At 46.2% G+C, this 24603-nt stretch overlaps 1 protein-coding gene across 2 annotated transcripts in view; it reads left to right on the top strand.

The window, feature by feature from the left end:
- The window catches only part of SFMBT2 (Scm like with four mbt domains 2), a 202041-nt gene that overhangs the window by 116715 nt on the left and 60723 nt on the right, over positions 1-24603 (top strand). For both annotated transcript variants that reach the window (XM_034764474.1, XM_034764467.1), the window contains exons 8-10: positions 11790-11891; positions 14537-14684; positions 22068-22150. In XM_034764474.1, coding sequence (XP_034620365.1) covers positions 11790-11891; positions 14537-14684; positions 22068-22150 — 333 coding nt within the window. The remainder of the gene's footprint in view (positions 1-11789; positions 11892-14536; positions 14685-22067; positions 22151-24603) is intronic.

The following is a 24603-nucleotide window of genomic DNA, read 5'->3' as shown; positions in this document are numbered from 1 at the left end:
AGATGCAGAGTACTAGAAGTGTTTAAAAATGGGGGAGAGAGAGATTATTTAGGTTGGGGCAGGCTGCTGGAATTTATTTATTTAAAACTTTTAAATGATTTGGATTCATCAAATTATGCACATAGCTAGACCACAGTAACTGGACGGTCTTATTCCTGCTCCCCTTGGGCTTCTACCCCAGACCTTCCAATTGTTGGTTATACTCACTCGCTGCATGTTAGATTGTCAGATCTCTGGGGCAGGTACCATCTCTTCTATGTGTATGTGCAGCACCTTGCACAGTGGGTCCCTGATTCTGATTGGGGTCTTCGGACACTACCACTGTCCCAGCAATGGTAATAATCAATACCTTGGGTGATGGGATGAAGTTTTAAGAAAGGATCATTTAGGCTTCAGACTCTCCTAAGGCCAGGAGTGGAAGCATCACCCCTTATAATGAGAGCTGGTTGAAAAAAATCCAAAATCTGGAATTTCAATGTCACTTTTAGTTAGTTTTTAAAATGGGTAAAAAAATAATATTTTCCCCCCTTTTTCCAATTTTATGGCATTTTTCTTCCAGATTTTGACCAAAAAAGGTGCAAAATTATCCCAACACTTGTCATGATGATCTGATCATTTCAATTTGTTTTTTTGACCAGCTCTTCTTGAGAAGTTGAAAAGTAAGCGAGACCAGTTTAGGGTCTGGAGGGGGACAGTCCTGGATGGAAGAAGGGGATGGACTAGATGACCTAATAAGGTTTTTCCTTCTCAGACTCCCATAATAGCTGGGCATGTGTTGCCGCCGCTGGTTGAAGCGGACGTGCTTTGGTTTAACTTAGAAGCCGAACTTGAATGTAAGCATTTCCCTGCTCCCCAAGCGCTGATTGCTTGGCTGGCGTTTGCGATGCATGCTGTGCTTTAATAACCTGCTCGTCGCCATTTTGCTACAGCCTGCCAGGTTGTTTATACTCCATCTGTTCCTTCGCATCCATAACTCTCATCCGCCTTCTGGTGGGATCCTTAACTTCCTGACTGCTATGTGCATGGCTGCGCTGCGCTTTGCATAGACTCACCCTGCTAATCCCTTACATTTGATCCACTTCTGTCTGAGCTCCTTCAATCTCTTTATCTTGGTATGTGATTTGGCTAGGGCCCTTCCAAATTCATGGTCCATTTTGGTCAATTTCATGGTCATAGGATTTTAAAATGGTAAATTTCCTGATTTCAGCTATGTAAATCTGAAATTTCACAGTGTTGAAATTGTAGGGATCCTGAGCCAAAAAGGAGTTGTGGGGGGGTTGCAAGGTTATGGGGGGGGGTATTGCAGTACTGCTACCCTTACTTCTGCGCTGCTGGCAGAAGTAAGGGTAAGGCGTCGCGGACCGTGAAATCTGGTCTTTTTGGTGCTTTTACCCTATACTATACAGATTTCATGGGGGAGACCACTGCTCAGTGGTTTGAGCAGTGGTCTTCTAAACCCAGGGTTATGAATTCAATCCTTGAGGGGGCCACTTAGGGATCTGGGGCAAAATCAGTACTTGGTCCTGCTAGTGAAGGCAGGGAGCTAGACTCAATGACCGTTCAAGGTCCCTTCCAGTTTTCTGAGATAGGTATTTATTTAAGTGTTACATTGGTCCAGCTGTAGTTGTGCCCCTGTAGCAATAACAGGGGCACAACTCCAGAGCTGGGCAGCTGGAGAACAGTGGCTGCTGGCTGGGAGCTTAGCTCTGAAGGGATTTAGGAGTATCCCAGAGCCACCACTAGCAGTGCAGAAGTAAGGATGGCATGGTATGGTATTGCCACCCTTACTTCTCTGCTGTGTCCTGCAGAGCTGGGCCTTCATTCAGCGGCGGCCACTCTCCAGCTGCCCAGCTCTGAAGGCAGCAGCGCAGAAGTAAGTGTGGCATAGTATGGTATTGCCACCCTTACTTTTGTGCTGCTGCTGGCAGGGCGCTGCCGCTCTCCGGCTGCTCTCTGGCCAACAGCTGCCGCTCTCTGGCCGCCCAGCTCTGAAGGCAGGGCAGATGTAAGGGTGGCAATACTGTGACTCCCCCCCCCCCCAAATAACCTTGCGACCCCCCTGCAACTCCCTTTTGGGTCAGGACCCCCAGCTTGAGAAACACTGGTCTCCCCCATGAAATCTGTATAGTATAGGGTAAAAGCACCAAAAAGACCAGATTTCACGGTCCGCGACACCTTTTTCATGGCTGTGAATTTTGTAGGGCCCTAAATATGGCTAATCACACTATCTTAAAGTGCCTTATCAACTTGCAACCCTTCATCCCTTCCAGGAGCAAAGTTGGCTTTGTAGCTAAGGCACTGGACTGTGACTCAAGAGATGTGGGTTTCAGTTCCTGCATCTGCCATAGGCTTCTTGTGGAACCCTGGACAAGTCTCTTAACCTCTCTGTGGCTCAGTTCTTACAGCTGGGGATAATAACACGTCCCTACCTAAATGCATTAATATTTGTGAGGCACCCAGATGCAGTGGGGATGGGAGCCATGTAAGTACCCCTCCCCTGGCTTTGCTTTTTAACACACACCCTTTTGTTTTACTAATGAACATCAGTGGTTGCTCAGCCAGCCAGAGGTTAGTGGGGTGGAATGGCCTAATGTACTGCTGATAGAACTGGGCCAAGGGAAATTCCAGAGTTCAGTCTCTGACACTGACTTGCCGTTTGTTCTTGGCCATGTCACTGGTGCACACATTTTCTGACTGGGATGCTTAACAGTGTGCACCTAGAACCAGATTCTTCTCCTAGTTACAGTGGTGTAAATTTGGAGTAAAGCCATTGACTTCAGTGGAATTACTCTGATTTACGAGATAAGTGAGAGCAGACTCTGGCCCTTCACTATAGATGTAATCATCTAAATAAGGGACTTGATTGCCAATGATGCTGAACACCCACAGCTCCCATTGATGTTAGCTTCTGACCTCACTTACTCTGCTGTGTCCCATTAACTTCAGCAGAGTTACTCCTGATTTACACCTTTAGAGGTGAGGGAAGAATTGGCCCAAATGAGTAGCTGTGAAAGCTCAATACATTTTAAAAGTCCTGCTACTTACCCAGATACCTAAATATGGATTTGGGGGCCTCGTTTTAGACACTCTAGTTAGAAAACTTTGGCAGGAATTTGTGTGCATCTCAACTTTCCCATCTGTAAAATGGGGATAATACGTATTACATAGCGAGGATTCATTAGTGAATGGCTGTAAAGTGATTGGGTTGGCTGGAGGTTCCTAACCCTCTACTTTTGCTTGAAGGCAGTAACATGTACGTAGGTGAGAGTCTTTTTAACTCTTGCTCTACTTTCTACGTTTCCACCATCTAGAAGAATCCTAGAACCTGGGAGTGAGGGAATATTTGCCTGGCTGCATTTTATGCCATCTGCATCAGGCAGAGGGATAAGGCAAAGGTGCTTTGTATTTCAGAGTTAGAATGGCTACTCTGCAATGTGGCTGTTTCTATGGTAACTATTTTTTATTGAACAGGGGAGGCCTAAAATACCGAAGACTAAATTCGGCCCTCAGATGTAGGCATAGGGCTTCCACGGATTTCGAGTCACACATCAGAGGGCAGAATTGGGTTCAGACAGCTTAACTGTTACTTCTGCTGGGGAGCGGGGTCATAATATCTCGAATGATTTCCCCCTCCCACACTAAATTTTAGTGTCTTCCCAACACTGCCTGTCCAACCAGCAAGCCCCAGCTTCTGCTGTCTCTCTTTCCCCTGTGTGTGTCCTCATGGAAATCTCTCCACATTTAGAAAAGGAAGTTGATTTGCAAACAAGCCCAATTCATGTGGAAATAAAGCAGGGAACTGCATTTGGGAGGGCTCTTTTTTGTTAATTAAAAAGAAAGGCATGATTCCTGTGGAGACAGCTTAGAGATCCTTCTTATCACGTTTCCTCCTGTCCTGAACTGAACATCACACATGAACTGTCTGCTTAAAATTAGACTATTCCCAGGGGCACTGAGGAAAACATTGGGAGGAACATATTATTGAAAAGTCAGAACAAAAAATACAATCCGTGATCAAAAAATACAATTCGTGATCTAATTCCGCCCCTCCCTCCAAGCAGTATAAACCAAGGCAAGGTTTTATTGAGGCCTAAAAAGTTAGGTCAACCTAACTTTCACTGGTGTGTGAAAAAGCCACACCCCCGAGTGACGTAGTTAAGCTGAGCTTACCCCCGGTGTAGACAGCGCTAGGTTGACAGAAGAATTTTTTCGTCGACTTAGGTACTGCCTCTCATGGAGGGGGATTAACGACAATGATGGGAGAACCCCTGCTATTGTGGTAGTGGAGGGATAGCTCAGTGGTTTGAGCAGTGGTCTTCTAAACCCAGGGTTATGAATTCAATCCTTGAGGGGGCCACTTAGGGATCTGGGGCAAAATCAGTACTTGGTCCTGCTAGTGAAGGCAGGGGGCTGGACTCAATGACCTTTCAATGTCCCTTCCAGTTCTCTGAGATAGGTATTTATTTAAGTGTTACGTTGGTCCAGCTGTAGTTGTGCCCCTGTAGCAATAAAGTATAGACACAGCTGAAGTCTTTAGTGTTTTACACCAGTGCAGCTGGTGGAAGGGAGAGAAGAATCAGGCTCATCATTTGTTTACTCATTTTTGTTCAGTGTGGAGGTCATCCTGGATCCAATCACTTTGGCGATGTTCTATAGCAAAACCCAGTTCTGAGTTCCGCAATTGGCCCCATCTTCATGCTGGACCCTGAATCAAAGCCCTGGATCTGAATAGCCCAGAGCTTGGGAGTGTTTGAAATCAGACACTGTATCAGCTCGCTGTATAAACTGCTGGATCCATTATTCCCAACGCTAGGCCAAACTGTGGTTTATAATTGTATCCAGGTAGCAGCAGAAAGGACGGTGAATGTGGTTGTGTATTTGCAGAATGGGTGCACTCCTCAAAATTTGTGGGAGCAGCTACAGTAGCCAGCTCAAAATATGGCTTTGGGTAACATTTTAAAGCTGCCTAAGTGGCTTAGGTGCTTAAGTCCCAGTTCCAAACGTGATTTAGGAGCTTACATCTTTCAACAAGAATTAGACACTCAAGTGCCTCATGGCTAGATTTCCAAAGGTATTTAGGCATCTACAAAAGTGCCTAAGTGAATTAGGCTTCTAACACCCATTGAAAGTCACTGGCTTTCAATGGGAGTCAGGCACTTAGTGTTTACAAAAGTGCTTTAGCAGGTTAAGTGCCTAATTCCCATTGGAGGTCCCATTGGACAGTGACTTCCAATGGGCATTAGGAGTCTAACTTACTTAGGCACTAAATCGTTTAGGCTCCTGTTATAAGGGTAGGGGCTACTTGCAGCATTCAAACTGAGTGGTAATAAACCCTACTTTCAATGTGAGTGAGGCTACATCTTCACTACGGGGGGGGGGTCGATTTAAGATACGCAAATTCAGCTACGCGAATAGCGTAGCTGAATTCAACGTGTCGCAGCCGACTTACCCCGCTGTAGGGACGGTGGCAAAATCAACCTCTGCGGCTTCCCGTTGACGGCGCTTACTCCCACCTCCGCTGGTGGAGTAAGAGCGTCGATTCGGGGATCGATTGTCGTGTCCCGACGGGATGCGATAAATCGATCCCCGAGAGGTCGATTTCTACCCGCCGATTCAGGCGGGTAGTGTAGACCCAGCCTGAGTGACTGGATCCAGGATTATCTCCACAATGAACAGGTGGGGACACCAAGGAGCAAATGACTTAATTCCTAAAGAAGGGGACTGGGCGTTTGGACTCCTGGGTTCTGTTCCCAATTCAGTCAGTGACTTGGTGTGGGACAGCTGACTGATCACTTCACCTCTCACAGCATCGAATCCTGCAGGTCTGTGGGCATGTAAACCAAGGATTATACTGCATGTGAATGCAGAGAGGCTTGGTTAGCTAATGATTGCAAAGCAATCTGAGATCCTCCGCTGAGAGGTGCTGCGGCAGCGTGTTTCATAGTAAGGGGCAGCCCACTGTTATGATGATTACTCAAACGTAGCTGTCGACTGCCATCTTTCCAACAACGCAAAAAGCACGTCGGAAGATCTGCAATTGCATCTGCTGTGCTCGCCCTAGACGCCAGCGAGAACGCGGTTCAGTTTAATTGCTTCTTGAGATTCTCGGTGAGATTCATTACAGCTCTGGCTACTCCCGAGGTGGCCCAGACTGTAGATGACAGGCTTTCTTTCGTTCAGCAGAGGTTCTGTAATGTGCCATTCATAACTCAGGAACGCTGTTGTAGGCCATAATCGCTTACATTAGAGATCGTGCCCCTTTGAATGAGCTACTGCTGTGCTTGTACCATGTTAATTCTCTGGGCTCAGGCTGCTGAGGAGAAATTGCGCTTGGCGGGAAAGAACTTCGCAGCATCTTAGTGGGTTAGCGGTTCCACCCCCCCACACACTGCACCCCTCTTCTGTGGTTAACGCTGAGGGGGCGTTTCTGTTCTAAGCCCTATATACAGGCCATATCACTTGGTGGGCCAAATCCTCATCTATCTAGTTCCATTACAGTCCGTGGGGCGAGCAATTGCTCAGCCACAAGGAGTAAAGATTCACAGTCTGGCTCAGACATTAAATGAGGAGAATAAAATGTTGGAAACTGCCAAAGACATCTTCGCCCCCCCCCCCCCCTTCTTGGGCCAGGTTCTGATAGCCGTGGTCACCTTGAGTAGATAGCTATGAGAGGTGAAGTGACCAGTCAGCTGTCCCACACCAAGTCACTGACTGAATTGGGAATAGAACCCAGGAGTCCAAATGCCCAGTCCCCTTCTTTGGGAATTACGTAATTTTCTCCTTGTCCCCACCTGTTCATTGTGGAGATAATCCTGGATCCACTCACTCACTTTGAAAGTGTTTATTATCCACACCCAGTTTGAATTCTGCAAGTGACCCCTACCTTTATAGCAGACCCTGAATCAAAGCCCTGGATCTGACTAGCCCAGAGTTTGTAAGGTGTGCCAGCTCCCCCGGACTGCTGGCAGCTTCCCTCACGCCTCAGCTCAAGCATGTGCTTTGGATTCTTAACTGTTGAACCTTGTGAAATAATAATAAAGGGCCAGATTTTGCCACCCTTCATCACATTGGTGTGCCTGGGACAGCATAACGATGGGCCATCTCTCACTCGGGGCAGACTCCAAAGGTGAATCCAGACAAAGGGCGGGAGAGGAAACAGAAACATGAAGTCACTTGCCCAAGGTAACCCAGCAGAGCCAGGAATTAAAAACCTGTCTCCTGAGTTGCGGCAGAGTGCCCGATCTGCTAGCTTCCACTGCTTTCCAGGAAGCGAGCCCTTTCTTTGTACATCCAAAACTCCCGCTGCAGAGGGTATCCATTTTGGGGGAACAAGGAGCGCCTAATGAGGATTTAAATATAAGAAAGGTGCCTAAAACACTCGGTCGTCCTTATAGAAGGAAATAAACCAGGAGAGAGAACACAATGTGGAATGACCAGGAAAGTCCTTTTTTTCCTGTTTAACATGGCATATCATGTAGCAGTGTGAATACAGGAATGAGAGAGCAGTTCATTATGCAGTGTATCAGTTTGAGACTAATACTAATTAAAAGCTTTCCTTTCACTTCAGTGAAACCTATTCTTAGAAATTATGTCAGTTAATTGGAGTTTTGAAGAGAAGCATATGCCGTAGCCTCGCCAATTCCCAGTGGCCCAAAGCAGTCAGACCACTGGGACTGGAGGGACTGTGTTTTGGATCCTTCCTTTCTCCTCCCCTCCCCCTCCCCCGTTGAGGTGAAAGTGTGGTTTAAGACGTTTTTCATAAATATTGTTATTGCGTAACAAACTTCCAGGAGAGAGAGGTGAATCCAGAGTCTAACGGGCTTTAGGGGTGAAGCAAATGTCATAAGAATGACATTCCACAGTAACACCCCTTTTTACTCCTAAATCCCTACGCAACTGTTGAACAAAACAAATCAGCCCCCGCTTCCCCCCCCCCAAAAAAAACCTCTACCCTGTGTAGAGTTTTGACCCCAAAAAGAAAGAAATACCTGAGACTCCATGAAGTCCACTAGGGACTTCACTCTTGGTATTGATCTTACATGCAAGGTGCTCAAAACATTAAGGTGCTGGGCTGCAAAATAAGATCCGAAGGCAGACACGGATGTGCTTTTGAAACAAAACCATGCTATGTATTGTTAGACTTCTACAGAGTTTTGTTCTTTCTGTTGAATTAATTTTGTCTTTAAGAAAGGAACAACAAACACTAGCTATGGAAAACTCAACCCCAGAAGTGGATGCAGATAAAAATGATTCGCAATATGGTCTAGGTATTTAGGCCCTAATCAGCAAAATACTTAAACATGGATTTAACTTTAAGCATATGAGCAACCCCCTTTGAGGCCAATGGGACTACTCACTTATTTAAAGTAAAGTGCATGCTTAAGTGCTTTGCTGGATCTGGGTTTTTAAAATGTATTGACGCTTGAGACTAGATCATATCCCAGATCTGGGGGAAGGTGTTGCAGTCCAAACCTAGTTCCCAAGTGCACATTTTGCAAATGATCCCTGTCTATATACTTGGAAGCAAATGGTTGGGGCATTCAAAACGTAGAAACGAACTTCATGGCTGGACCCTGTGTCTGTAACAGCCAGATCAAAATCCTCAGTCCAAATGCTTCCGAACTTTGGGGGTTTGAAATTTAGATCTGGACTCAGGTTTGAATTTTGCAACCATGCCCCATCTCTAATTGAAACGTTCCGTGGCAAAGCTGATGATTTTGATGGTGATGACGATAGGCATTTCTGAAGCATCCATCATACACTCTAGGCACTATTTACACAGGCCCAGATTCTGCTACTCTGACTCTTGTCGAGTAGTTGCCTTACTCCATGAGCAATCCCATTTAAGCAATCCCAGAATAAAGTACTGCTCACTGTAAGGCTAGTAGAAATGAGATGTCACCCTCTTTGTGGGCTAGATTGTGCCATTAGAACTGAGCAGGACTGGGCCCTTGCCAGAGGGGATGATAACTAGCAAACATGAGTAAGTGTCTCAAGTCACTGCCGCTCAGTGCCTCAGTTTCCCCATCTGTAAAATGGGGGTAATGATACTGTCCTCCTTTGTAAAGCATGTTGAGATCTACAGGTGAAAAGTGCTATATAAGCACTAGGCTTTATTGTTAATGGTTAAAATATATAGCCAGAGGCTAGGATTCCTGAGTTGTGTTCCTTTCCCTGCCATTAATTTACTATGTCGCTTTAGGCAATTAACTTAACCTTCGGCAGTTTCCCTAGCTGCAAAATGGAGAAAATAATATCTACCCTGAAGGGAGACTAAATCCATTAATGTTTTTAGAGTGCTTTGAGATCCTCCGATGAAAGGTACAATAGAAGTGCAAAGCAAGATTAAAACAATGATTCCGCCGTCTCTACTAAAGCTTGTAAAACCCTTCCTTCAATGTCACTAGAAACAGAAGTTCCCCAAAATAGAAACTGTTAAATCCGTAAGTAAAGACAGTTCTAGGGGGGAAAAAATGACATACTACTTTGAATCAATATAAAACCACTTTAGGACAGGAATATAACATGTAGCGGTGAATGTAGAAGCGAATGGCATTGCCAAGTACTATTAGATAGAAGTAGGTTTTCTCCATGCAATTTGGAGTCCAGAGCATTTTTTTTAAAGTGAAACAATACCTCTTATCGCAGGAGAAGTACTGGCTAATGGATTGATGGTTTGGAAATACTCTTTTACCACAGAAAGGAGATCACTCTTGAGCTAATAAAACTGAAATGTGATCCTTAATGCAATGCGGTCCTAGGGCTTCTACCTGTGATGTCCTTTGTTGAGGAAACAGGTGTCTCAATAATGGGAACAAGACTTGCCTGCCCCTTGCAAAGGATAAATCCGTGGCTAGCACCGTCCCAGTTTGGAGTCTGAGGCTGAGAGTTTAAAAGCCAAGTAAGGCATTTGAACACCCAAATTAATTCCCTACAAAGTTGGGCAAACCTCTCCCTTAATCGTGCATGCACAGGCCAGCAGATCAAGGTGTCTGTTGAGGTCCAGATTTGTCCACCCATATTCACATAGTCTCTATTTCCACTGAAATCTTCTCCTTGCAGCGTAAGGTACTGCTCAGCCTGCGTAAGATAATGTTATTTGATCACTTCTCAGACTTTACAAACTTCGCATCACCCCTGTGAAGGAGGGACGGACTAATATCTCCATTTTGCACATGGGGGACAGCGGTACAGAGACACTAGATGACCCCCTCTCCCTCAAGGATCACATAGCAAGCCTTTGGTGGAGCAGGGAATTGAATGTGGATCTTCCAAATCCCAGCCTAATGCCATAACCACTGGCGCCATCCTTCCTGGTAGACTGGTAGACTCTGGCCCTTTGTTACATTAGTGGATTTAGCGTTTGAGGAGGGCGCTTTACTTATGCACAGACCAGGTTTAGTGCTGGCCGGCTTCCCCGCACTGCCCTGTAAATGTGCAACCTTGCTGCCCGCCTTTTGGGTTCTGAGGACTTGTTCTGTCTCCATGGCCTGTTCTGCTCGGCTGAGGGGGGCCAGCTGGAGTGGTGACTTTTGGGAAACCTTGTTGAAATCCTGTGTGGTTGGAGGGCCAGGTTGTTGCCACTCCCGTGCAGGTCTGCAAGCTGGGGGAGGGACCAAGGATCCGTCCATCCCTCCATCTCTTGTGATGCTGCATAGGGGTGAGCCACAATCCCAGGGCTTGCATCCCCTGAATGCCTTCACCAGAGCTAGGCTTGCCAAGGGGGCAGAGACATGGCCCCTACCCTCTTCTATACCATCCAGGAGATCTGGATGGGCACTGATGACCACAGGTAGTTTTGCTGAGTCAGCCAGAGTGTCCCAACTTTTGTGCGATCCCTTCGTGCCCACCTCGTGAGGCTTAACATAGCCCTAAGGCAGTAACGTGCAGTCTTGTTGCATGGCTTTTAAAATAAATGGCTGACATCTAGTGCTGTCCCTTGTCTCAACAGCTAGAGAGCCTGATTTTGGTCACTGGACCTAATTTTGAGTTACCTATGCTTGGTCAGGGTCAAAGTGGGGGATGGGTTAAGGTCTCTTTAAAGTTGTGTCTGTGTTTCCTGTGTTCGCTTGTCACGTAGGAACCTGCCTCGCCTGTTGTGTAAATGTAGAGCAGCCTTTGGGCTGCTCTCCTTCACGTCTGCCCCATGGGCCTTGGGAAATGGGGAATAGCTATAGGGCAGTGCACTCTGGCCACACCCCTGACATTCCCCTGTTACAACTCCCAGTGTGCCGCCCGTGCTGAGGGGCTAGGAACAGGGCTGACGTAGATCCCTTACACCAGATGAGGGGACCCTACACAAGCGATATTCTAAGTTATCCATTTCTGTTCCATTTAAGACCCCGTTATGCTGTCAGACCAGCACAGAAACACCTTTGTGAAAATGGGAATCTAGCTGCTCACGGTCACAAGCTGCCAACATCCACTGAGAAATTTCAGGTGAAGTCAGTGGAAGTTGTTGCTGTTTAAGGAATGAAAGATTTGGCCCCGAATATCCATCCTGTGGGATCCAAGCATTAGTATGGGATCCTTTATTCTCTCACCTATCCTGGTCTGGCTTAAAAGTTTATACTTGGTTTCTTTCTTTTGTTAGGAAAACTGTCCACCCAGAGAAAACAATCAAAGCCACAGAGCAACGTATTAATTAGGCAATACAGGCAGATTCATTCCTGCAGGCAAATGTACCTCTTGTAAAATAAAATGCTGGGGCACTTGGTTCTCATAAATGCTGAGTTTGTGGCCGGTATCACTGATACGCAGATTTGCTTGTTTCCCATATATATGCATAGGATCATGCTGATTTGAGGAGCCACTTCTTCACAGTGGGGATGAAGCTGGAGGTGGTGGGCATGAGGGAACCCTTTAATATCTGTCCTGCATCAGTGACTAAGGTGAGCTCTTGCAAGTGGGACTGAAAATACCATGCTGGCCCCGAACTATAGGTTAATAACCACCCATGGTTAATAATCACGTTTAAATGACTGTCCAGTGGAATTTCATTAGCTGGAGATCAGAATAATAAATGTGCATTAAAAAAAATCCTTGCCCGTCACCTTGCTCTCTCTCCTCATGGATCATCTGTGTATTTTTATTGTGCTAGTTGGCGCGGGATGATATCTTCCTTAGACCTATACATGCTGGAGACCTTGTGTGCAGATCTCCCCCCCACTACAAGAAAGGGGAGACTGGGCTGCCCATTCAGCATCATCTCCCCTTCCCCTTCCCTGGCTATACAGAAGCTATTCTGCATATCAGGGCAACCACCTGGGACGAGGGGGCAGGATAGGGCGGGGACAGGGAGTATGCATGTTTTCTCCCTCCTGCCCAATAAAGCGGGTACAGCATTGGTGGTAACACACACATTCCGTAGGGAAAGGGAGTGGGAGGTGTAGGGGCTTGCACCCCTAAATCATGCTAAAACCTCTTTCTTTATCCATTCGCCTCTGACCCCGGAAAAGGGAGCACATCCTCATGCTTGCATACAGTCCCAGAACAACAGATGGCCCTATTCGTTCTGCAGTCCCTTGGTATCTCAGCAGTGAGCAGGTGCTTTTCAGGCCAACTTACTGACCAGGGACTGATCTGTTAAAATGGCACCTCACACCCGCGTTGCCTTTTCTGGTTCGGTTGTGTCACCATTGAGGTTCTCCAAGGCCCACACTGGTAGCTAAGAATATTGCACTACCTGTGCAATGCCAGAAACAGCTGGCATGCCCGCTGAGCATCTGTCTGCACTATCTAGCTGATGGCCCTTATAGCAGGCAAGAAGGCCACCATCGCCTGGTAATTAAAGCAGGGCTAAACCTTGCCTGTCTGCACATGAGCTGTGCTAGAGGTGGTGTGTGGTAGTGTAAACAGCTGAGAGGAGCTGGCTTGGGAACTCACGACACTTCATGAGCGTTCTACCCTCTCTCTCCTACCGATATAAAAGCCCCGCCCACAACCACACTGGACACACCCTCTTCCGGTTACCTTAGCCAGTTCACTCCTTTTGCATAGGCAGAGCTAGTGGCAACGTGCGGCAGGGCCCAATCCTGCACCTTTGAAGTCAGTGCCATTGATTTCAGCGGATGCAGGATCAAGCCCCCAGGCGCACGTGAAGGGGAAAGAGACGCCTTGCCCCTTCTGACCTCCAGCCCAGGATGAGCCAGGATTTGTTTCTAGCAAATTCAATTGGTGAGCAGCCCCAGAAGCTTAGGTGGTACCCTGCATGTTTATGTGGCATCAAATCAGGAGTCCCCATCAGAAATGTTAGCAAGTATGTTGTCATCCCTCTTAACTGGTCTGGTAAAAGTCATTGCTACAATGCTTCAGATAACACACTTCAGGCCAGGTTCTGCCCACATGTGACTCTCACTGAGGTCCCAGGCATGTCCTCTCAATCTGAGTGTGTCCCTTTGTAACTATGATGTGACACAACAGGTGGAATTCACCCCGTGCCAAAGGACAGCACGAGGTCCAGGGTCCTTTAAATCAGGGGTGGGCAAACTTTTTGGCCTGAGGGCCACATCGGGTTTCTGAAATTGTATGGAGGGCTGGTTAGGGGAGACTGTGCCTCCCCAAACAGCCAAGTGTGGCCCGGCCCCCATCCAACCCCCCCCCGCTTCCCCCCCCCCGGCCGGCCCCCCGGCCCCCCGCCCCCACCCCCCCCCCCCCCCCCTAATGCCCCCCCCCCCCCGGGCTCCTGCCCCATACACCCCTCCCCGCACTCCCTGTCCCCTGACCGCCCCCGGACCTTCCGCCCCTGACTGCCCCCTGCCACCACATCCAACCCCTCCTCTCATTCCTGACTGCCCCCCAGGGACCCTGCCCCATTCAACCCTTCTGTTCCCTGCCCTCTGACCACCCTGACCCTTATCCACACCCCCGCCCCCTGACCACCACCCCTAACTCCCCTGCCCTCTATCCAACCGCCCCAGCTCTCTGCCCCCTTACCACACTGCCTGGAGCACCGGTGGCTGGCGGCGCTACAGCTGCACTGCCCAGAGCACCAGGATAGGCAGCCGCGCCACTCGGCTGGAGCCAGCCACGCCACCACGCAGCACAGAGCACCGGGTCAGGCCGGCTCTGTAGCTGCGCTGCTGCCCACAGCATTGTGCCGGCGGCGCAATGAGCTGAGGCTGCAGGGGAGGGGGAACAGCATGGGAGGGGCCGGGGGCTAGCCTCCCGGGCCAGGAGCTCAGGGGCCAGGCAGGAGGGTCCTGTGGGCCACAGTTTGCCCACCTCTGCTTTAAATCCTGCTTTCACCCTCTTTTGAGTGGGAGGTAACTGGTGCCTAGTCTTTGCTGGCTCCCTGCTTATAGATGAGTTTCACCCACACGGCAGACATGATCAATACAACTCCTAGTTCCATTCCTCGCTATGGAGTTTCAGAAGCCTATTTCGACTGTCTGAGCCGATAAATGAGCCCTCCTGGCTGAGACCTGCACATCAAACTATGGAGAATTATGCTGACAACCAGGCAGAGATACGTTATTTTACCCCAGTGTGGCGTGCATTACAATAAATTAACATTGGCCTGTTTTCTGCCCTTCAGGTTTTTAACAATCATTATTTACAAGTGACCATTGATGACCTGAGACCCGAACCCAGCAAAATCTCAATGCTCTGCCATGCTGATTCCTTAGGGATCTTACCAGTACAATGGTGCCTTAAAAACGGAGTCAATCTCACACCTCCCAAGGGTCTGTATTATGCGTTTTGATGGTCGGTATTTTGTTGTTGTTTTTCCCCTACCAAAAGACAAACCGGCTCTCTTGATGCCTTTAAAAACGACGTTTCAATTTACCTGGGAAGATAGAAGTGCTAATTGTGTGGAAAAAATTACACTAAATGATATGGGCCAAATCCACAGCTGGAATAAATTGGAGTAGCTGATGAGCTGATCCTATAAATGGTTTTATTTATTGACGTGCATTATGTACTGTACTGAAGTTGATTAAAAATCCTAATTTCCTGGGACTGACACAGCTACAAAACAGAAAATAATGAATTCTTGTAATATGGATCTTTATAATACTCAGCACCTTCATGGCGCTGTATGAACATTGAAGGCCATATTGTGCCCTTCTCATTACTGTATCCCGAGAGGAAGGATAGTCCAGTGGCTAGGGCAGTAGCTTGGGAAATAGGAGTTCAAATCTTGCCTCTCTCACATACTTCCTGTTTGGACTTGGGCAGGTCATTTAGCATCTCTGTGCACTAATTCCCCATCCGTAAAATGGGTCTAAAAGCACTGCCCTCCCTTATGCAGGTGTAGTGAAGATACATTTAACATCATGAGGTGCTCAGATAATATGGCAAGTAGCTAAGGGAGATTGATAATGAGCAGTCCATGGATATAAAAGGGGCCATTCTGCAGATACGGGGCTGCGGGTACTGAGGCACAAAGAAGTGATCTGCCCAAGAACACCCAATACATTGGTGGGAGAATTAGGACTGGAAGCCAAAAGAAACACTTGCAACAAAATCTGAGAACTTCCAATTGGAGTTTTTTTCATTTTGGAGCAATTCGGATAAATTGTTCCAGTTTTAGAAAACCTTGAAAAGGATGTAATTTTTGAAACTCCATCTACTTCAGTGCAAGATCAGCCATAATGGTACCGTTTTTTTTTTTTTTTTTTTTTTTTTCTAAAATTGATATTCTGGTGTCAGCAAAGCCACTTGAAACAAAATTGTAATCCCCCCCCAATAATATTTGGTGAGTGAGAGTTTATTTAAATTGGAAATAAAATGCTAGCCTGTAAGCTATTATTCCATTGTCACGCTAATACTGTTAGTGGATTAAAACTCTGCTTCTAGTGGGTTCACCCATACAAGGTATCGGGCACATATCCAACAAAAACCCTCCAGCATATGCTTAATCTGAAGCCCATGCTGAAGTCAGTGGCAGCTGTATACTCACATCTGCAGACAGAATTTATCCTCTTTTATTCTGCTAGTTCTAGAGAAATGAATGTGGCCTCTTGACACTGAGTTCAATACTGCTTGAAACCAAGGTGCTTGCTTAACTGTTCACAAATGTTTGTTAGGAAAACTATTTCCTCAAAGAATGGTCTAATTAATCCCTTTTCATATAGGGCCTGAGTCAAAACCATTGTCTCCAGTTTACATTACAGGACCCAGCATCATAAGCACTGTATAGACACATAGCCAGGCCTTCCCCCAAGAAGCCTATGGTTTAATTAGATAAGGCAAACCAAGGCACAGAACAGCAAAGTAACTTGCCCAAGGACTCATACTAGTCACTGGCAGTACCAGGGCTAGAAGCCAGGTCCCCTGATTCCACTGCACCACAATTATCGGCTTTACTGCTCATAAATCTTAGTATTTGCCCCTAGCCACCCCATACTTGACCAGGTAACCTGCCTATTCAGAATCCATCTCATACAGGCCTGTTAATTAACTAAGACGATAGACCATATGTTTCTCTCTACAGTGGCCATTGCTTCATAAGTTCCATACCACGCACTTTCAATTTAAGGTGATACAAAGGCCTTTCGATACAGAATTTTATGATTCAGGTTGCCTTGACTTCTGCATTTGATGCCAATTTTTTTTGGCATGGCAGCAGCATAGTTGCACCTCTGGTGACTACTGTACTTGTTTCTGTACCTGAGCCAGAAATGTTTAAGGAGAAAATAGATGTATAGTATCACCTCCAGGGATCTGGATTCCTGAAGGTTCTTGAGGAATCATTAGAAATCCTCTTGTCCCCCAGTAACAGACATGCATGGAAACCGTGCTAAATTAGCACACCGAAAATCTCCGGTCTGCTAGGTGGGGCTGTTGAATCAAGGATCCTGAAGGGGACGTGTGAGCAATGACATGAGGAAGATGAGAGATATCCATACAGAGTAAATTAACATATTACTTCTGGTGTGTTTGGTGGCTGTATGCCCAAAATACATCTTAACACCCAGGGTGTCGAAAGCCTTTTCATCTGACAAGCGCTATGTCTGTCACTCAAATCTGATCAGAGGTCTGAGCACTTCTAAATGCCTGATTTAAAAAAGTGTCTGGGAAATAAAAATGTAACCAAACTGGCAAAGAGTCCTGGGGGGACTTACGTGAGTCCATGTCTCTCTAGCCCTTTCTGAACCGGACAATATCAGCCTTGAACATTAAAGAAACAAACAGGACAAATATAAAAGGGGTGGAGAGCTATAGAAATTAGTTGTTTCCAAAAGACAACAATGGTGTGAACAGGCAACTGATGAAATATATTTAAGGCTACGTTTTAGTCACAGGTATTTTTAGTAAAAGTCATGGACAGGTCACGGGCAGTAAACAAAAATTCGCAGCCCGTGACCTGTCCATGACTTATACTATACCCCTGACTAAATCTTGGGAATGCCTACAGGTGCTGGGGGGGGAGGGGAGGAAGCAAAGGGTGCTGGGAGGGGCATGGGTGCTCGGGGGTGTGGCCCGGGGGGTGCTGTGGGTTCACAGGGGTGGTGTGCTATGGGTGCATGGGGGGGGCACCGCAAGTGCTGGGGGGTGTTCTGGGGGGAGGGCTGAGGGTGCTTGGGTGGGAGTAGGCCGGGACCCCCGCTCGTGGTGGGGGAAGGGAGTTGGCGGGGCTGGCAGGCTCCCTACCCGGCTTCTCGGAAGCGGCAACATGTCCCTCCCTGAGCTCCTAGCTCCGCATGCTGCCAGCTCTGCAGCAACCATTGGCCAGGAACCAGGGCCAATGGGAGCTGCGGGGGCGGCGCCTGTGGGCAGAGGCTGTGGGCGGAGCTAGGAGCTGAGGGAGGGACATGTTGCTGCTTCCAGGGAACCCTCCCAAGGTAAGCACCACCCAAAGCCCTCACCCCCTCCTGCACCCCAGCCCTCAGGCCTGAGCCCCCCACCCACACCCAAACTCCTCCTGCTGCTGTGGGGGTGGGAGAGCCTTAGCTTCTTTCATATGATCTTGTGCCGAGAAGTTTCTGGCCAGGATCTTTCCCATGTAGAAAAGACACTGAAGATACTTGCTAGCAAAATGCCCATCTGTAGGAAAAGTCCACACATTGATATGCAAGAGGAGATGAGAAAGCAAAGCCTCTGCTGAGAATTTCTTCTTTGTACAAGGAGTCTTTGTTCTTGTATATTTACGCTCTATTCTCTGGATAACTTTAAATGGAGATAAGGTTCCATGATTATAATGTTCCCTTACTTTCATTGCCTAGGACAGTAATAGTTTGTTCCATCAGGCATAGTGTGGCCTGTCTGATTATTCGGCATCACCGTGCTTTTTATATATAGAATATCCATGCCGCTTTTACATGTACACCACCGCATCTTTTGTAAAGCAGAGGTCGACAGAGAAAATGTACAGTTGATGAGTCATGTGCTGGACTTGTAAACATATGCTGCTAGAAATAGAGCAGTATTTTTATATATAGTGCCAAAAATGAATACCCAGTTCCTACCTCTGTGTAAACATTGAACAGGCTCAGTTTATATTTATTAGAACTGGATTTATAGACCACTTCCCTTTCGAGTAACAGCCATTGTTTCTTTTTAGGAGCTATTAGGAGCGGGGGAAACATTTCGGTAGAGCTACCATTTGTAAGGTTTACTAAGGGAACACTCCCTTTAAAACTTTCAGTACATTTGGATTGTTATATTCACTTCTGAGTAAGCCACTAGGCTCTTCCGGTGTTGTACAGACAAGATAATAGCACATTCTTTCCCCCCCCCTGTTTTGTGGGTATTAGCAAACACATTAGCAAAGCGAGTCAATGTACATTGAGCCACAAGAGGATAACAGTTTACTAATGCAACCTGCTAATGGAGCTACTCATTTAGCTCACACAAGGTGAGGTCTGCAATGTGGATCAGAAGGTCCTGGGTCCAAACGTGTTTTGCAGGCAGAATTAGTGAGTGTCAGCTCTTGGAGTAATCACCCTTCTGCTACTGAATCTTAATATTAGTGAGTTGCGGCATACTCATTTGTAGCTCTTCTCTAAGGGCTCAATCCTGCCGCTGTTGAAGTCAGTAAAATTTCCACTGATGTCAATGGTGCAGGATCAGGCCGCAAAATGATTGTGGAATGACAATTAGGTGGCCCACCGGTGAATCCACTGCCACATGCCTTTCCCATCTTCACCGCAAAGCTATAGTGTAGCTCACAATAAAAGATCCAAAAACTGTCTGCTGGGTTTTAATTGGAGATGGGGGAACCTTTAGAATGTATCCAGCTTTTTATTTCTTCTGACAGTAATGTATTCTGGCAGCTGGTGTCCAAAAGAACTGTCTTCACATATCGTTTATTACTGTTCCTCAGCCATGGTAGAATTGTTGCTTCAGGGCTAAAGTTCAACAGATGTAGCACATTTTAGCAGAGTCTTAGTAGCAATGCTAGAGAGTGTTAGGTCTGTAGGATGTTCTCGTTAAGACAAACACATGAAATTACGTATGCCATTTGTTTTGTTTTCCATTCCACTGTGTCATGCAGAAGACTTACTTGACTATAATGATTTTTTTTTTTTTTCTTGGAACTGGTTGAGATTTTTCAGCCGAAAATGCGTTTGGATGAAAAACAGCCTTTCGTCCTCAATGACATTTTTGCAGAAAATGTTTTGTTTCATTGTAGTTTTTCCTCATTTTCCTTGAAAAACCAAGAAAGCATGAAAAACTGGGGAAAAGGGGATTGGAAGGAGTGGGAAACAAAAATGTTTCCACTTCTGAAATCTGAGTATTTTTTGGCATCAGTGTTGTGTCGAAAAACCAAAACTGTTTCACATAAAATATCAGAGAAAATTAAAATTTTCCATGAAAAACAATATCCATTTTTTGACTAAACTCTGATTGTTTCCTCGTGAATTTCCATTTCTTTCTTCTTGGTCGGGTATTGGTATTATATAATTATTAATAGGACTTTAACTTTTTGATTTTTGTATCAGAGGGGTAGCCATGTTAGTCTGGATCTGTAAAAAGCGACAAAGAGTCCTGTGGCACCTTATAGACTAACAGATATATTCGAGCATAAGCTTTCGTGGGTGAATACCCACTTCATCAGATGCATGTAGTGGAAGTTTCCAGAGGCAGGTATAAATATGCAGGCAAGAATCAGTCTAGAGATAATGAGGTTAGTTCAATCAGGGAGGATGAGGCCCTCTTCTAGCAGCTGAGGTGTGAACACCAAGGGAGGAGAAACTGCTTTTGTAGTTGGCTAGCCATTCACAGTCTTTGTTTAATCCTGAGCTGATGGTGTCAAATTTGCAAATGAACTGAAGCTCAGCAGTTTCTCTTTGAAGCCTGGTCCTGAAGTTTTTTTGCTGCAGGATGGCTACCTTTAAATCTGCTATTGTGTGTCAGGGAGGTTGAAGTGTTCTCCTACTAGTTTTTGTATATTGCCATTCCTAATATCTGACTTGTGTCCATTATCCTGATTTTTGTAGAGCATAGAGGCTGACCCTTTTGTGACCATCTGTGCTCGGCACTGTACTATTTTATTTGTTGTGTACACCGTCAGTAGAAGGGACCTCTTCTGGATCATCTCATCTAATCTAAATTCTGGCCTCTCGACAGGATTCTTAGGGATACGTGTTTTAAAACCTTGCCCTGCCTTTTTTATAGACGTAATTCGCACCCACAATTTTTGCACCTGCAATTCATTTGCAGGAGAAAAAAAGAAAAAACAGAAATAACTTTCACTGGTATAAAGGTTTCGGTCCTGTACGTTCTTGAGTGCCCTCATTTCCCATGTGTGACAATGGAAGTTACAGGGTGTTCGGAACCTTGTAAGATTGGGCCCAAATTGTGTCCACATAGAGGAAGACCTGGCTGAGAAATTGGGCTTTAAACTATCCTTGAAACTTTCTAGTGATCATGATTCTACAGTTATTATCACAGTAACACCTGCAAGCCTCCAGTGAAGATAAGAATCCTATTTTCTTAGTCACTATAGAAACACAGAGCCAGGCCCTGTCTTAAGGAGCTTACAGTCTAAAGAGCCAAGTTGTACAAGACATTCATGCGAGATAGATACATGGAGTTCCATACAGTCTCAGGACTGGGGCTATTTCAGACAAGGCCCTATAAATGAAGGTGACCTCCATTCTGAGAGGAAGGAGGGATCCAGAAGTTGGGGCGCTACCTAGGTCTTGAGAGCCCTGAGTTCATTTCTCTGCTCCACCTATACTTCCTGAGTGCCCGTGGGCAAGTCACATCAAGCCTGTGTGCCATCTGTACAACAGGACTCACACTTCACAGGGGTGTTGGGAGAATCAATACATTAACGAGTGTGAGGTGCTGAGATATTATGGCAATGGAGGCCTTAGAAATACCTAAGATATCTAGAACTGGAATGGAGTAGAATTAAAGATCCTAAGGTACTTTTCATTAAGCTCAGAGGGTTTGCCCTGATGTACGTGGCAAGAATTTCCTCTCCCCCAGTAGACTGCCATGTGCCACTGAGCAGCTGCTCTCCACCCTAGAGGCAGCTGTGTTCCAGCAACACCAGGTGTGTATAGAGAGTTGTAACTAAACGCACTGTAAGTTCCTTGAGATGGGCGCCATCTTTTTGTTACATGTGAGTGCACTGCACTTTCACAGTGGGACCACAAGCCCTGATGAGGGCCTCTAAGTACTCCCACTACAAAGAATAATAATAAGAAGTAATTTTGGATGACACATAGACTATAGCAAATAAAACTAGCATTACACAGAGCAGCGTGACAACGTTTATTCTCCTTTGAGTGCTGGACCCATGCCACACATACAATATTTCAGTCCCTGAGTATTTACAGGGAAGCCGGAAGGATGATCTTGTGGGTTAAGTGTCTGACACGGAGCTGGGAGGTCTGGTTTTTGTTCCTAGCACTGCCATTCCCTCACTGTGTAATCTTAAACTGTCTGGGCCTCAGTTTCCCCATCTTTAAATTGGGATGATAATAATTACCTGCCTCCCAACGGCATATGGCGCTTAACTCATTGGTATTTGTAAAGTGCCTTGAGATCCTTAGATGGGAGGAGGCGGTACGGAAGTGCAAATTATTGTCACATTGAAATATTCATTTCTTTCTCTCCTCCGTATGGAATAATGACTTACCATGTTTCCCTGTTTTCTTCTCCTACAGGTTACTCTGGCCAGGACTTTGACTGGGCAGATTATCAGAAGCAGTGTGGAGCAGAGGCAGCTCCTCACTTTTGCTTTAGAAACGTAAGACTTATTCTCCCTTTGTGATGGTGTTGATCAAAGCTTGAACAAGCCCACTTACTGCTCTGAACTAAGGGCCTGATCCAAAGCCTTCTGTGAGAAAGCATGTTCTTGTAGTTAAACCACTGGGCTGGGAGATGAGAGCTCTGCCACAGATGTCCTGTCTGAGCCTAAGTAACTCACTTAATTGTTCCATGCCTCAGTTTCCCCATCTGTAAAATGGGAGCAATAATACTTTCTTTATCTGTCTTGCTTATTTAGATTGCATGCTCTCGAGGTCTCTTACTATGTTTGTACAGCACCCAGCACGATGGGCCCTGATCTTTGTTGAGAACTGTAGGTGCTACCATGATTAAAATAATTAATAATACTGTACAAGCCCATTGAGGTCTATGAAAAGACTCCTATTGACTTTGTGGGGATGATTTGCTCATTGGAGTGTTTCTCTTGTTTCTGGGTTTTGTTTTTAATATAGTGCACTAAAAGGCTAAGTGAAGTCATTGAGGTATAAGTAAGTAGGACATTGACTGAGCCAGGTGGAAGCTCCACCATTTGGGAGTGTTTGAATTTCCCTAATACAGCAGGAGTTGTGTGTGAGTGTGCTATACATCGTGACACTGCAGGCTCATAAAAGTTTTGGAAACTATACCTAGCTGGGCTGTTCTTAGGAATGGAGCTGTGCGTCTATGAATCTTGATGTATAGGAGTCCACCACTCATTAAGCAAAGCATTAACCTTCTGTCTTTTCAACGTTCAGCGCTCTTCTTGCCTGGTGTCCGTATGAGAAAATGATTGCCTTCTTCATTGGAGCATGGAGCCCATCAGCAATTCGGGCCCAACATTCCTTTGAAACTGTACAAAATAATACATTGTTTGAACCAGGTGGGCAGCTGATTCCTCGTGGTCACTTACGAGCAGTCGTTCATTGGCCAGAAGATGCACAAGCTATTTCCCCACCTGTCATTCCCCTGCTATGCTATTCTGGGAGAGGACAATTGTAGAGCGAAGTGCAAGGTGGGCCTGGATTCCCCTGGGCAGGCTCTCTGCAGTCCCACCCACCATGGAACTGCTGTGATGCACGGAACTGGGTCACAGCCCAGGTGTTGTAGTGAGGCGCATACATTGTGGTCAGTGTCCCTTTGGCCACGCCTACTTTCTTCTGTTCTCTGTCCCGCTTTGTCCCTGCTACCGGCATGATGTGTACTGGAGATGGGCACTGCCGGCGAGCAGGAGTGATCCTAGGAGCAGCATGATGCTGCTACTGTTTCAGGTACATTGCACGCTTTTCCCGAGTCTGCAGTGCATCTTCCATCGTATTAAACTGGCGTTGCGCAGCGGCATTGTGCTGCCGATGGAATGCTCAGGGTCGGGAACCTTACATCACCCTTTGTACAGTGTGGCTTTTCTTATATGCCTTCAGCGTGACTGGATTTAAAGGTCCTCTGACGTTCATGTTAGAATTCTTATAGGTGACCCTTCTTTCTTTCTTATTAGGGTAGAGCTCCGGGGCCCCAAAGCCAGATCCAAACCCCATTCAAGGCACTGGAAAGACACCCATTGACATCAGTGGGATTTGGATCACGTCTCACCTCAGGACGGGGAGTCCCCATACTGTCCTGCATTGTACTGTCCTGTATGAAAGGAAAGCCCTGCCTGGCAGAATTTATCATCTAAAACACAGGAACTGATGGAGAGTGGGAGACAGGGATATGATAACGTGCAAATAAATGAACCTGGTGATGATTGTCACATTTCCTTTCCGTTTGTTTCTTTCTTCCCTTCTTTTTATCTGCCTTCCTTTTTTTTCCTTTTCATTAGGCACTGGAGCTGTGCTCACAATGCCAGCCACCCCGAGATTGTCCTTCAAAGATTAAATCAGTTCTAATAACTTTTTTCTTTAACATTCATTGTACGAACGCGTGTCTGTTATTATTTGACTCCTGATAAAACAGTTCTCTACAGAGAACTGCCGTCTCTCCATTGTCATCTGCCTGACATCCCTACCAGGCTAGTCCATTTGTTACCACGCGAAGAGCGGCTCTTTAATGGAATGTTTATTACAAACTTGGGTTTTTTTTAATCACACATCTTCCACCTACCACAAGGAGAGGTGGCAGCGAAGTGGATACATTGTAACCATTTCCCTTGGGGCTATTTAGCAAGCAGAGGTAGTTATGAAATGGATTGACGTGGCCAAATGCTTAGGAAAATAAACTCCCAGCTAACTGGTTTGCCATTGATTCTTTATAAATTAGCCTCCGGCGCGGCATCACAACAAAAGGAGCCAGACTGATGATAGATGGTGTTTCCTTGTTAGCTGGCATAAAAAACATTTCAGCAAACTCACTCTGATGTCTTGTAAACATGGCCCGTTAGCCGCTTTTAGAAGCGGGAAGCCTGTCTGAGTGTTGGGCACAGCTTTGAATAGTCCAAGCGATAAGGAGAGGAAGAAAAAG

The sequence above is a fragment of the Trachemys scripta genome, chromosome 1 (assembly GCF_013100865.1).
Source record: "Trachemys scripta elegans isolate TJP31775 chromosome 1, CAS_Tse_1.0, whole genome shotgun sequence".
Taxonomy (NCBI): domain Eukaryota; kingdom Metazoa; phylum Chordata; order Testudines; family Emydidae; genus Trachemys; species Trachemys scripta.
This window is presented reverse-complemented; position numbering and strand designations above follow the sequence as displayed.